General features: G+C 36.7%; 1 protein-coding gene across 2 annotated transcripts; it reads left to right on the plus strand.

Moving 5' to 3' along the window:
* The first annotated feature begins 7,252 nt into the window (after positions 1 to 7,252).
* On the plus strand, positions 7,253 to 11,701 carry LOC306867347 (uncharacterized protein). 2 transcript variants are annotated; one of them, XM_079412951.1, is made up of 7 exons: positions 7,316 to 7,397; positions 7,636 to 7,733; positions 7,894 to 7,962; positions 8,050 to 8,102; positions 9,852 to 9,927; positions 10,646 to 10,767; positions 10,843 to 11,700. In XM_079412951.1, the coding sequence occupies exons 3-7, from the start codon at positions 7,908 to 7,910 to the stop codon at positions 10,933 to 10,935; spliced, it is 399 nt and encodes a 132-aa protein (XP_079269077.1). In that variant the 5' UTR covers positions 7,316 to 7,397; positions 7,636 to 7,733; positions 7,894 to 7,907; the 3' UTR covers positions 10,936 to 11,700. The 2 variants fall into 2 exon arrangements, with proteins under 2 accessions (XP_079269076.1, XP_079269077.1); XM_079412950.1 differs by having other exon boundaries at positions 7,253 to 7,397; positions 7,636 to 7,962; positions 10,843 to 11,701.
* The last annotated feature ends 435 nt before the right edge of the window (positions 11,702 to 12,136 follow it).

Genomic DNA, 12,136 nt, shown 5'->3' on the forward strand with positions numbered 1-12,136 from the left:
AACAATTATACATTGTAGCTATTTTTAGCCGTTTTCGTTCCTTTTCACACCACACTGTTTGCTCTGGTCCGAACCAGCTGAAACGAACCAAAATGCAGTCACGTGACAACATCCGCTTCACTTGTTGGCTAGATGTGTCTTTCAACGCATTCCCTAAACTGCTTTTTGATTGGCCAGAAAGAGCGTGCGAAGAATGCGGAAATGAGGCAACAGGTATTTCCACATGTAAATCTCAGACCAAAACACCACCATCTACACCACTATGCTGACTTGACTTTACAGTTGGGTCCACTCATACATACTTGGACCATGCGCTATGAAAGTAAACACAGTTATTTCAAAAGGTGCAGCAGGTCAAGTAAAAACTTCAAAAACGTGACCAAGTCCCTAGCTCATAGGCATCAGTTGTTTCAAGCATATCAGGGTTGTAGCAGTTTATTTAGCCCACAGATTCACGTTTCGGGCTCCACTAGCTTTTATCCTGAGCTCTATGCAGGGGTGGACTGGGACCAAAAAGTGGCCCTGGACTTTTTGGCACAGAGCAGTCCACCAAACCTGGTCCGTACCACACCATAAATGAGTGGCATACACTCTTAAAAAATAAAGGTGCTTCAAAAGGTTCTTCAAGCAATGCCATAGAAGAACCATTTTTGGCTCCACAAGGAACCATTCAGTCAAAGGTTCTTTAAAGAACCATCTCTTCCTTACCTTTTTATAATTTGGAGAACCTTCTTTCTGTCATGAGTCCGTGCCCAGCAGTTCTTCCCTTCTCCAGCAGAGGTCACCATCTCCCTTCCTCCCGGAATATTTTTGTGGCAAATGTGATGGTAAGATATATTTGTAAAATATAAATTAATATTTTTATTCAACAATTTTGCATCAAATCAAAGATTATAGAATACAAAAAGGGACTTTGATTAAATTGATTTAAGTGACAGTAAAGATATTATTTACACTTATTACAAAGTACTTATTTCAAATAAGTGTTGTTCTTTAACTGAGAACCATTTTACCAATAATAAAACCATTATTAATAATTGATCACAAATAATAACTTATAATTAATCAGCAAATTAGGCAGCATTAGAATGATTTCTGAAGGGACACTGAAGATTGGAGTAATGATGATGAAAATTTCAGCTTTGATCACAGAAATAAATTACATTTTAAAACATCCTAAATAGAAAACCACTATTTTAAGTGTAATATTTCATAATATTAGGCTATTGTTTTACTGAATTTTTGATCAAATAAATTCAATCTTCTTTCAAATAAATAAATAATTATTTAAAACTTTGAACCACCAGTGTGTATATAAACTAGGCTAATGCATGTGAATTAATAAACAAATTATATTTTTATTAGGCCTATAATAGAAATCACTTTCCTATGCACAGCACTCGAAAGCAAAACTCTTCAGATTTACAATGTTCTAGAGTAAGATTGAGAATGATTTTGATAGATTTTTAAACATTTTCTTGGACACGTGAATTCGTGGAAGAAAGCAGATTTACATTAACTCTTATCTCATGTCTGCTGAAAACTGCATTATGCAGCCAACATTGTGACGATTCGAATAACGGCATTAAAATCTGAGAAATTTGAAAAGGCCAGTAGTAGTTTGCATTCCTGAAAATTAATGTCTGCCGTTTAACTAAACGGTCGGCAAATACTGTCTCGTCATGTTTAGCTGCTTACATCTTACCTCAGCTCGCATTCAAGTCACGCACAGCTCAGTCTGTGAACGGTAAATCCTGCCTTCTACACTTTGATTGGCTATTTCAAACATTTTGACATTGACGAGCGTTTTTGAGCCGGAGCACGCTAAACGTCTGGGCCGATGGAAGGATATACGTACATTTACTACAGTCCCATTTTTTATATTACGCAAAGGGCCGGCCCACATTGTACAGCGGCCCACCGGGAAAACTCCCGGTGCTCCAGATGGCCAGTCCGCCACTGGCTCTATGATAGGGGAATAAGAGAAGCAGTTGCAGACTTTGGACTTACCTCCTTTAACTCTGTAGTCACAGATAAAGTCCAAGTTAAAGACACTTCATACACAAATGGTATGCCTTACTGAAGTACACCAAAAGACAGCTACAGTTAGGGCAAATAGCTAACATTTTTATCAAGAGTGAAACTATTGTCTTTTGCTGCGACCAAAAACTGCCAGCTGGGTGCCTGAGCTTGGAGTGTACGAAATGGATAGAAATAATTCTGATACGCTCACCTGAAAATCTCGACAAGCTCAATGGCTACACTTCACTTGCTTTTTACCACAGAGGCGCAAGGTTACTTCTCCCAATTAAACACATGCCACTATGGAGCTTGTTAAAGACATAGTTCAGAATTCATAGTTTCAAAACGAAATGCAAAAGCGCACATTTGGAAATATTTTGCATTTTGAAAAGCCTGTTGATTTTTGCCGTTTATCTAAGGTGATTTTGGAAGGTTTTTTTAAACATTCGTTTCTTATTTAATTGGTTCCACCGTGTTTGCTGATTATCAGTTTTGAAGCCTATAGGCCTACCTAGGCTATTTAAACTGTAAGTTATTTGTTATTTTATATTATGGTGTATTTTGATTCGTTTTGTTAATAAAAGTTCTGTGATTTATATACAAGTTGAGTTTGAAATTGTATTTTGTTGATGCTTGAAACAAAGAATCTGCATCTGAAAAGGCATTTAGATGCATTTACACACGGTTTAATACAGGCCATGAATGCTTTAACCTGCAGTTACAAATGCATAAATATTGTTTTTATATTTTAATCCTAAAACGTTAACACAATATGACACAACAGCAACATGACACAAGCAACTGATAATAGGAAAAAGCAGACAACTGTACATAATCAATTGTATGAATGTACCGAAGAATTTGCTACTTATTCAAAAGACGACAAATTGCTTTAATGAGGAGCACAAGCGACTAGATGATGTGGACGTTGAACATATAGTTTTGGGAATTTCAGCTGTGATCTGAGAAATGTACCAAAGTAACTGAGAAACCTGGAAGTAAAAGGTACAGTCAGTTATTCAACATGTAATAAAAAAAAATTACTTTCAAGAAATGTTCATGCATGATTCCCTGCAGGTGCTAAACACTCTTTGGTTTCCCCTCATCTGCAAATAAATTGTCAAATACTGACCTTTCCAAAAACAAGACAGCCTATTTTTGCTATGTCCGACAAGTCACATGCCATGTCCTTACAGTGAAAATACATTGCGGAACAAAGCAGGTTACATAGTATAAAACAAAGTGTCAGCTTAAAAATTTTGTCAAAAAGTTCAAACAATAAATAGACCCACAATTTGGTGACTCTAGAGCTGGGTTCCTCAAATCTTACCCTGGAGGTGCAGTCTGCTGCAGAGTTTAGCTCCAACCCTGATCAAACTCACCTACCTGTGATTTTCTAATGATCTTGAAGACTCTGATTAGCAGCTCAGGTGTGTTTGATTAGGGTTAGAGCTAAACTCTGCAGGAATGGTCCAGATTTTAGAGCCAGAGTTCAAGCAGCACGTGAACTTATTAATCATCTCTTTTAGTTACAACACATGAATGAATATCAAAGGTTATTTTGTTTATGTGTGATGTTAAAAACCATCGGAGCCAGATCAGACACGCTGAGCGCTTATCATATTATCACAACTACGTATTTTCAACCATATAATGCTTGTTTTAGGGTTCAGACATTTAAATACACATAAGTACTAGAAAAAAACAAACATTTATAGTTTGTAAAATACGCGCTGATGTCTATGGAAGCAACAATAATGATCATTACAAATATAATCTGACGACATGTTTTATTGATATCTTATACAGATTGTGTATATAACTTTAAAGTTTACTCTTCTCTGCTTCCAGTTTACCGGAGACTTACTTCAACGTGTTTCGGGAGGAGAGGATGAATTTGCGTGTTGTAAATCCCACAGCTCGGATTTGGATTCAGTGTGAACAGACATGGCGGCGCCCATGACCAGGTATAGACCAACTAACACGGTCATTATAAAAGTGTTTAAACTACCAAAAACATTAACTTGCACATTTTCAGCAAGGAATATCAGATATTTCATAATATAGTGAGTATGTTTGTAAATATTTTTAACGCGTCGCCATGGAAACAATAAGGCTATACGTTCTAAAATATCGGTCGCCCTAAAAAAAACTCACGCTGGGGGCTCAGCTAGAATATTTTAAACTCACGTGTGAAAAGGTTAAAGACTTCCTCAAAATTCAAACTAATTCAAAAGGATGTGATGATCTGTGATGATCCAGTCCATCTGATCTCTGTCTGGCATTGCCAATTTTTTTAAGGAAAACCCTTTACTGCCAAAATGAGGTGAGTTTAGACTCTTTATTGTCCTACCTATAAATTATTGTGTGTATTTTTTATTATTCTTTTTAAACCACAGATAATTACATGATCAGACTTTTAAGACACATTGTTTGTAACATAACCATTATAATCTATGATCTTCTGCATTAACTTAGTACCGACTTCGGTACCAGTTGTTACTGAAATTTTAAAAACGTCCATTTCTGGCTAACATTTATGACTGTGATTGGCCACAATGATCATCGCTTCACGTTCTTCACTGAGTGCTCACACAGAAGCACAAGGGGCGGCTTCTGTAGCTGTGTCCCAAAGTTTAGTATACGCACTTCTGAGTGTGTATTTGAAGTGCGAATGCGTCACAACGGCGCGACGAAGGCTATCCCAATGTCGAGTGTGCCGACTCTGGACTGGAGATGGTCCTCACTGCAGAACACAAGATCCAGGGGGCCTGGTTTGATCTAGATCCAACTCCTCCCACCTTACATATACCTGAACCTACCCGTCTCCACCCCCTGATACCTAAACCCACCCATCTCCAACCCCTTAGATGTGGATCCAACCCCGCCCCCTGGATCTTTGTTCTGCAGTGAGGGGCTACTGCCAGAGTGCGCATTTGAAGTGCGATTGCGTCACAGCATCACGACGTAAGCTGTCCCAATTCAGGATGCACCCTCCGAAGACCGCATTCCAAGGCCGATTGCGTCAACGCGGTGCGATGAAGGCTGCGGTAATTTGAAAGCGACTTCAAATGGAAAATTAACTGTACATCTGATGGACACCTCGCACCCTACCGTATCCCAGAATCACTTGCACACAGATGACGATGGAATTTATATTCAAAGAACACGGCGGATGAGACTTCTGTGGGGGAATTGAACTTATGCAGGGTTACTTCCTGGTTGTAGATAAGCCAGCTCAGTCATTTCCGGTCAAGTGCACTGTGCCGTAATATATAGCACATATAAAATGAGCTTCACCGGAAGATTACGAGCTGGCTTATCTTTATCCGGAAGTTCTAAATAGCGCTCTGTGCATATGGTCAGTTCACATTGAAATGTAAGTATTGTGTTTTCATTCACTCAAATACCTAGTGAAAGTGTTAAAAGCCAGTGTTTTTTTGTTTTTTTTTACACAAAGTCCAATAAGACAACCAGTATATAAGGCAATAGTCTTTCCCTTTGTTGTGTTTTTGTAGTGTTGTCATGCAAGATGTCTACAGATGTTTTAACCAAACTTGAGCACTTCAGTATTTTGTATGCATGTGCTGCTGTGTCATATTTTCTAATATTGCACCACTGTCTAAATATTTTTCATAAGTGTTTCCATTTTCTCTTGTTTTACAACTATTCTGGAGAAGATGAGCCTGCTGGGGAAGGACTTAAAAATACAAAGCAAGTTAATAGACAGATTGTTGCTGAAATGCATTGTGCTGTTGTTGTTAACAGGCATGGTTTATTTGCTCTGCCTTTGGATTGCAGGTGTCCTGGGACATGTAAGGGTTGAGTGGAAGCTGGTGGAGCTCCTCAGGGAGGACATCAAACTCCAGAGAGAGAGAGACAGAGGAGAGAAGAGCACAGGAGAGCAGGGAGAGAATGGAGAGACACATTATTTATTAACCCTTCTCTGAAAAAGAGAAAACAGTGGAATTTTTTTTTTTTTTTTTGTGTCACATTGTCAATGTAACAACCTAATTTCTGCAGTTTATTTTTGTGATGCAAGTTAAAAAACGAAATGGTAAGTTGTATATGTTATTCATTTTTGTAATGTAATTTATTTGTAAATGAGCCTGAGTTTTTTATTATGCATATTCACATGTGTAAATACAAGGGAAGTAATTATCTACATTGTTATTTTTTTTTAATGCAGCTTACAAAACATTCTTCTATGCGTTTATTTTTTGTTGTCCTGTAAATACATTTTTTACACACAAAACAAATTGTTCTATTCATTACTGAAAGTACTTTTTTACAACTATTTACAAGATAGCTTAGGTTTAACATCAGACAAACAACATCAATTTTAAGCCCAGCCCTGCCTCCAGGTGTTCTGGGATCTTCAGGAGCTGAATCTCTTGGTGGTAAAGGCACCTCCTCAGCGGAATGAGGCATGTTAAACACTCAGGAGACCACTCTGTGTGATGTACCACTGGCCAGCCTGAAGAGAAACACCAGGGTCTGGATTGTGGCACCCCATCCTTGTCATCTTTCACTTCTCAGCAGCACTGTCAGGGCCTCCCTGCTCATCCCAAAACCATTAAAAACCTGTCCAGCGCTGGCACATTCAACCTGGGGACACGACTAAAATGTGTATTTTATCCAAAATATTATTCATTTATTTTGAAATAAATGTATTTAAAGCACAGTTGGGATATGGAGGTACAAAAATGCTAACTAAAACTAATTTCTGAAAGATTTTAAACATTATATTTAATGTTCAAATGTAGCGTTAGACACATGGGGACATGTACAAATGCTATATTTTCAGTGTTTTAGGTAGTTTTAAATTTTTTTTCATTATATATTTTAAATTTGCAGTTAGATTAATGTGCAGGACACTTTGCTTAATAATAAAATGTATTGTATAGTTATTTTTTATGCATGTTTGTACCTATAATGTCCTGGGGACAGAAATGGCACCCATTCAGTGGAATGGCCCATAATCTACCAAATGCAATTAACTAAAGCAATATATATAGGCCTTTGTGTTCTTTTATCACATTAAACAGATGTAGCCTATGTGATGTACGTTTGCTATCAGGGGTCGGCTGTTTAGAATCTAATTGCAACATTCTTATTCTAGTTTTTTCCTCACTCCCCATTGTTTTACTATGACCTTTAGATTTATATTATGCAATATCTCCACTCACTCATGAAATGTAATGATAGGGGGAAAAAACTGATCAGAGCAAAACCTGACTTCCTGTGCTTGACGTGGTTGAACTTTATCTCTCTTTGCGGTGTCCTAGCGTTCAGAGCTGTCTGGGAGGGACCGGGTTTCTTATCAATTGTTTTTATTTGCAGCTACAACATGAGGATTTTGCAGCTTCATCTCTGTGAGTATTACAGATTTTAATGTGCTTTCTGAACTTTATTTCATGTACACATCCAGTCAGATGTTTGGATACACTAGACTTGATTAGCTTCTTCTGATTCATAAAAACTTGAAAATGGTTGTTAAAAATGGATAAGTGGCAAATAAACTGCATTATATGAATGTGTGTACAACATTTTTACTGTTAGTGTTAAGGGGTACTTTTAAACGGATGTGTTTCTTTTTTTTCCGTCTTGTAGATCTACTCATATGGTGTCAAGCAGCAGAGACTTTAACAGATCATCTAACAGATGTGGGGCAAAATGTGACTGTAACCTGTGATCTTAATCAAACTGAGGTGTACTGGTTTTTACTGAAACTACTTGGTTCTCCAGTACTGATATTACGCTCCTTCTCAAACAAATATCCTCATTACTACAGCAAAGTATTTAATCACAAATATTCAGTGAACACTAAACATGATCTGTTCATAAATAATGTCACTATTGATGATTTAGGAGTTTACTGCTGTATGAGCGCACATACAGATCCACAATTCAGCAATGCCACCAAGCTGTACATTACTGGTAAGTGCACTATTGCTAATTAAGCCATTCTGCACAGCGATTATTTAGAGATTATTAACCGATTGTGATTCTATTACTTCCTTACAGAACCAACTCCTCCAACTGAGTGTCAGAATGAGACAGTAGTGCAGTATATTCGAGTCTGTCCTCGCTGCAGCCTGTAGCACGATGACTTACTGGATCAGATCCAATACGTAGGCCTAGTGGATGTTTTACGCGCATGCGCAAAGTGCTGTCATTAATGCTAGTATTAAATATAAATTAAACTGTAATTACGAGATGTATAGGTGTTTTACAGGCTTACAGAAAATATAGTATACTGTGATTTTAAACCTGTAGTGCAGGCTATTGAAACTTTTTTTAAGCAATTATGGAGTAGTTTTGAATGAACGAGTTTATTTTTTATTAGTTTGATTCGTTTTGGGAATACAAATCTACTAATTACAATGTTGTTTCTTTATGAAAAATGGCTTCTATTGTCTTCTTTTTTTCCATAATCGTTTTATAGTTCTGTCAATAATTCGTTCATAAATCAATTATTATTTTTCGTTCTCACTCTCTGTGCTGTAGACCTACGTGACAGAGTATAAAAGTTATAGGCCTATAAAATATGCGGACATCATTTTTTATACCGTATAAAAATAAAAAGAAGAAAAACAATCCTGTCAGTCGGGGTTCCGTTAGCCAATAGACCCGTTATCCCGGATTATACCAGGTTTTTACAGTCAATCCTATTTCCTACAAATAAATACACACACGGTCGTGGACAAGGTAACAAAGCTGACCATTTCTATTTTTTTGTATGTTATTCATATGCAAGTTAAATCCCTGGAGATAGATCTATTAAAGACATACCATCCATTCCGTTACGAGAGCTCTCTCTCTCTCTCTCTCTCTCTCTCTCTTTATGAAGGCTTTTTTTGTGTGTGTTTTGTGTTGTATCATCAGACGATGTGTGAAAAGCAACTAATAAAACATTTATGTTACCAGACTGAGGCGTTATTAGCGAGGTAAAGTCTTGTTATAAATGTAATGGTTTTTAAAAAATTATTATTAGCCTATTGAAAATGTATGTAATAGCTATATAAACAAAATGGATCGGCATTAATTTAATATCCCCTGAAATTTGAATAAACATGACGGATTCAATCAAAAAGACATTTAAGCTAACTCTGTCAGAGTGATATGTTTATAATTAGCTATTTACAGTGCAACATCTGCATAATGAGTTCATTTGCAAAATCAGATAACTATGTTTTTAACAATTCTCAGAAATCATGTTTCTTCATTGTGCATTACAATTAATCTCAATCAAACTGCAGTTGGGTTATTTTGACAAAAAAAACAACCAAAAAAAACAGCTAATTAACAACAAAACACAATAAAACTTTTACATAATTAAAAACGTGAGTTTTGAAAAACGGAAAAAAAGTTTAAAGGCCTATCTGTTTTTGCAAATAAACTCTGCATATCATGTTACAGTGCTTATTGTATCATTCTAATAATGGATACAGCACTGATGGGCATCCTGGCCATAACATATGAAATAATAAAAAAAAACAAAAAAAAAAAAAACGTTGAAGTCACCAGTAAAGACAAAAACATCGTGGATGAATTTAGACATTAAAGTTTTTACATTGTAATGTAATGTAGGTCATCGCGTATTGTAGTGTATATAAAAACCCTTAATTGCTACATGTACTGTTAGAATAAACTTAGACTAAGTCGCTTTGGATAAAAGCATCTGCAAAATGATTAAATGTAAATAAAAATATGAATTTATTCGTGACCTATACAGCGCATGCGCGTAAAACATCCACTACGTATTGGATCTGATCCAGTACGTCATCGTGCTACAGGCTGCAGCGAGGACCTCTTGGTATATTCAGCAGGATCAGACGTCATGGAAGACTCTTACCCTCATATCTGGTCTGATAAATGCTGTTTTGGCCGTTGTTGTCATAGGTGAGTTTTCATTATTGTAAAAAATACAGCAGCTCAGTGTTCTTTTGTTACTAGTTCTAAAGTGATGTTTTGGAATTAGTATCCAAGGCTTGGACTCAGCTGCTCAACTGTCAAACTGAGAATTGAATCTGTGGCGGAAAGAAGTAGTTCACACAAAAGAGGCTGTTTAAAGTCACTCTGTTGTGGTTTCTTATGTTTATACGCTTGAGGCGTCAAACTGTAGTATAAACGTAATATCACACTCGTAGACATATGGCTGTGAATACCTGTGGCCAACTCACAGCCGTGCTGATATAGAGCCATATCGCATTACTACTCGTGTGATATTGCTCATTTCTACAACAGTTCTTTCTGGTCCTCGAATCTGATTGGCTGAGAGGAGAGTGATATTCTAGTGATTTTATCATTTGTATCACGCCGCTTGCTGTTTTTCTCACACCGAGTATCATGGCGGACACCCAAATCCACTATAATTTCATAAATAATACTGTTTTTGTGGTTGTTTTTTTGTCACAGATTGTAGTTTTAAAAGTTTTTTTAGGCGAGAATGTACTTCAAGCAGACTTCAAACATGCAGTTTGTTAATTAATAAAGATAACGTCTGTTTAAAAATTAAAAAATACAGTATTGGTGCTCCATCTATAAAAAAATATGAACATAATGCTGTACTGTAAGTGTTATAATTGCTTAAACATTTATAGTTTTATTCAATTCTCAGGACTATTGAAGGTTTGTGCTGGTAGAAATAGAAGGCCTGCACAACTCTCACAACAACTTCATAATACTGACTTACAGCCAACACAAGCTATTCAACAGCATCTAGAGCCAAACCAATCACAGGTACATTGTCTGTCTGTCTGTCTGTCTGTCTGTCTGTCTGTCTATCTAAAACTAATTTCCTCATTGTTCTTTCAGCATGCTGAAGAGGACTCTTCCATGCTGCGTACAAATATTCGTCCCGGTCCAGTCAACAGAACCTATGTTGCTTTACAGCTGCCAAAACCATAAACAGAAACGTACAGCCGACCTCATAGCGTTTAAGAAGAAACTGAAACTCTTCTGGTTGTCCAAGCACACATTTAGATGATGGATGTGCGCTGTGGTTTGGTTAGCTTCAGAAAAGGTGTTGCGTTTAGACAGGTGGTCTGCAGTGAAGAGTTGTTCTCTTTGCATTTGTATTATGCTATAAATGTAAATCTTTAGATTTATATTCTGTAATATCTTCAGTCACTTTTGAAGTGTGAAGTGATTGGTAAAAAAGTGGTCAGAGCAAACCTGACTTCCTGTGATGGACGTGTTTGATGTTTTGTGATGCTAACATTTGTGTATCTGTCTTCTCACCAGGTGTTTGATATGTTATATGGCATGCATTTTATAGATTTTATAGTAAATGAAGGCCTTTCAGCTACTGATAATGTTATTAACTTAAAGTCCAAATTAAAAAGCTTATTAAATGAAAGTGTCATGAAATCCCCTTATATCATCACACTTATGCAGAATGCTTACAAAGGTGTGATAAATTGCAGAAAGGAGCGTGTGGAGGTGGGGACAGCCACACAAATGTCTAGATACAAGATAAGCAGAGTAATGCTAGCAATATTTGTCAACTGAGAATATTAGTTGTTCTGAACATCCTGTATAGGCTAAGTTTTCAAACCACACTGCTGCTATAGCTGTAATTCAGCAACAAGCCAGTAAAGTCTGAAAATTTCTCATTTAGTGACTTTGTTAAATTTCCATTATGTTTTCTCCATTAAATACAAAGACTGTATTAATAAAGCTTGTGTGTTTGAGCAGTTTTATTTGAAAAACAAAAGCATGCTGAATGAACTCTGGCTCTGGTTTCAACAGCTCTGTGCTCCAAGTAATAAATAATGTGACATTCATTCATAATTAACTTTAAAAAAAAAAAAATAGCATATGTAGATTTAAATAACAGACATTTAGTAATTTTCCTGGGCATGCTGCATTTGTCTCTATATAGTGACCTTTTTGTGGTCCTTACAATACATACTTTCTCTCTAGTGAAGACACAACAGCGCCTTTACTGGGTAGACAGGATGAGCAGACAAACAATTCCAGTGAAGCAGCAGAGGAAATAAAAAACCTCTGTCAACACTAGAGGTCAGTAGACTGTAATCCCTGGAGGTGAGTCTATAAAACACATTGGCCCAGTTTCAGAAACGGGCCTTAGCTTAAGCCAGGACTA

Source organism: Barbus barbus (assembly GCF_936440315.1).
Source record: "Barbus barbus genome assembly, chromosome: 49".
In the NCBI taxonomy this organism is placed as follows: domain Eukaryota; kingdom Metazoa; phylum Chordata; class Actinopteri; order Cypriniformes; family Cyprinidae; genus Barbus; species Barbus barbus.

Bases quoted from the DNA above. Each gene is read 5' to 3' on its own strand.
- LOC306867347 (XM_079412950.1), top strand. From the start codon at position 7,373: ATGAGGATTTTGCAGCTTCATCTCT. The intron at 8,103-9,851 runs GTCTGTCCTCGC...TGGTATATTCAG, and splicing joins CAGTAGTGCAGTATATTCGA to CAGGATCAGACGTCATGGAA. The intron at 9,928-10,645 runs GTGAGTTTTCAT...TTCAATTCTCAG, and splicing joins TTTGGCCGTTGTTGTCATAG to GACTATTGAAGGTTTGTGCT.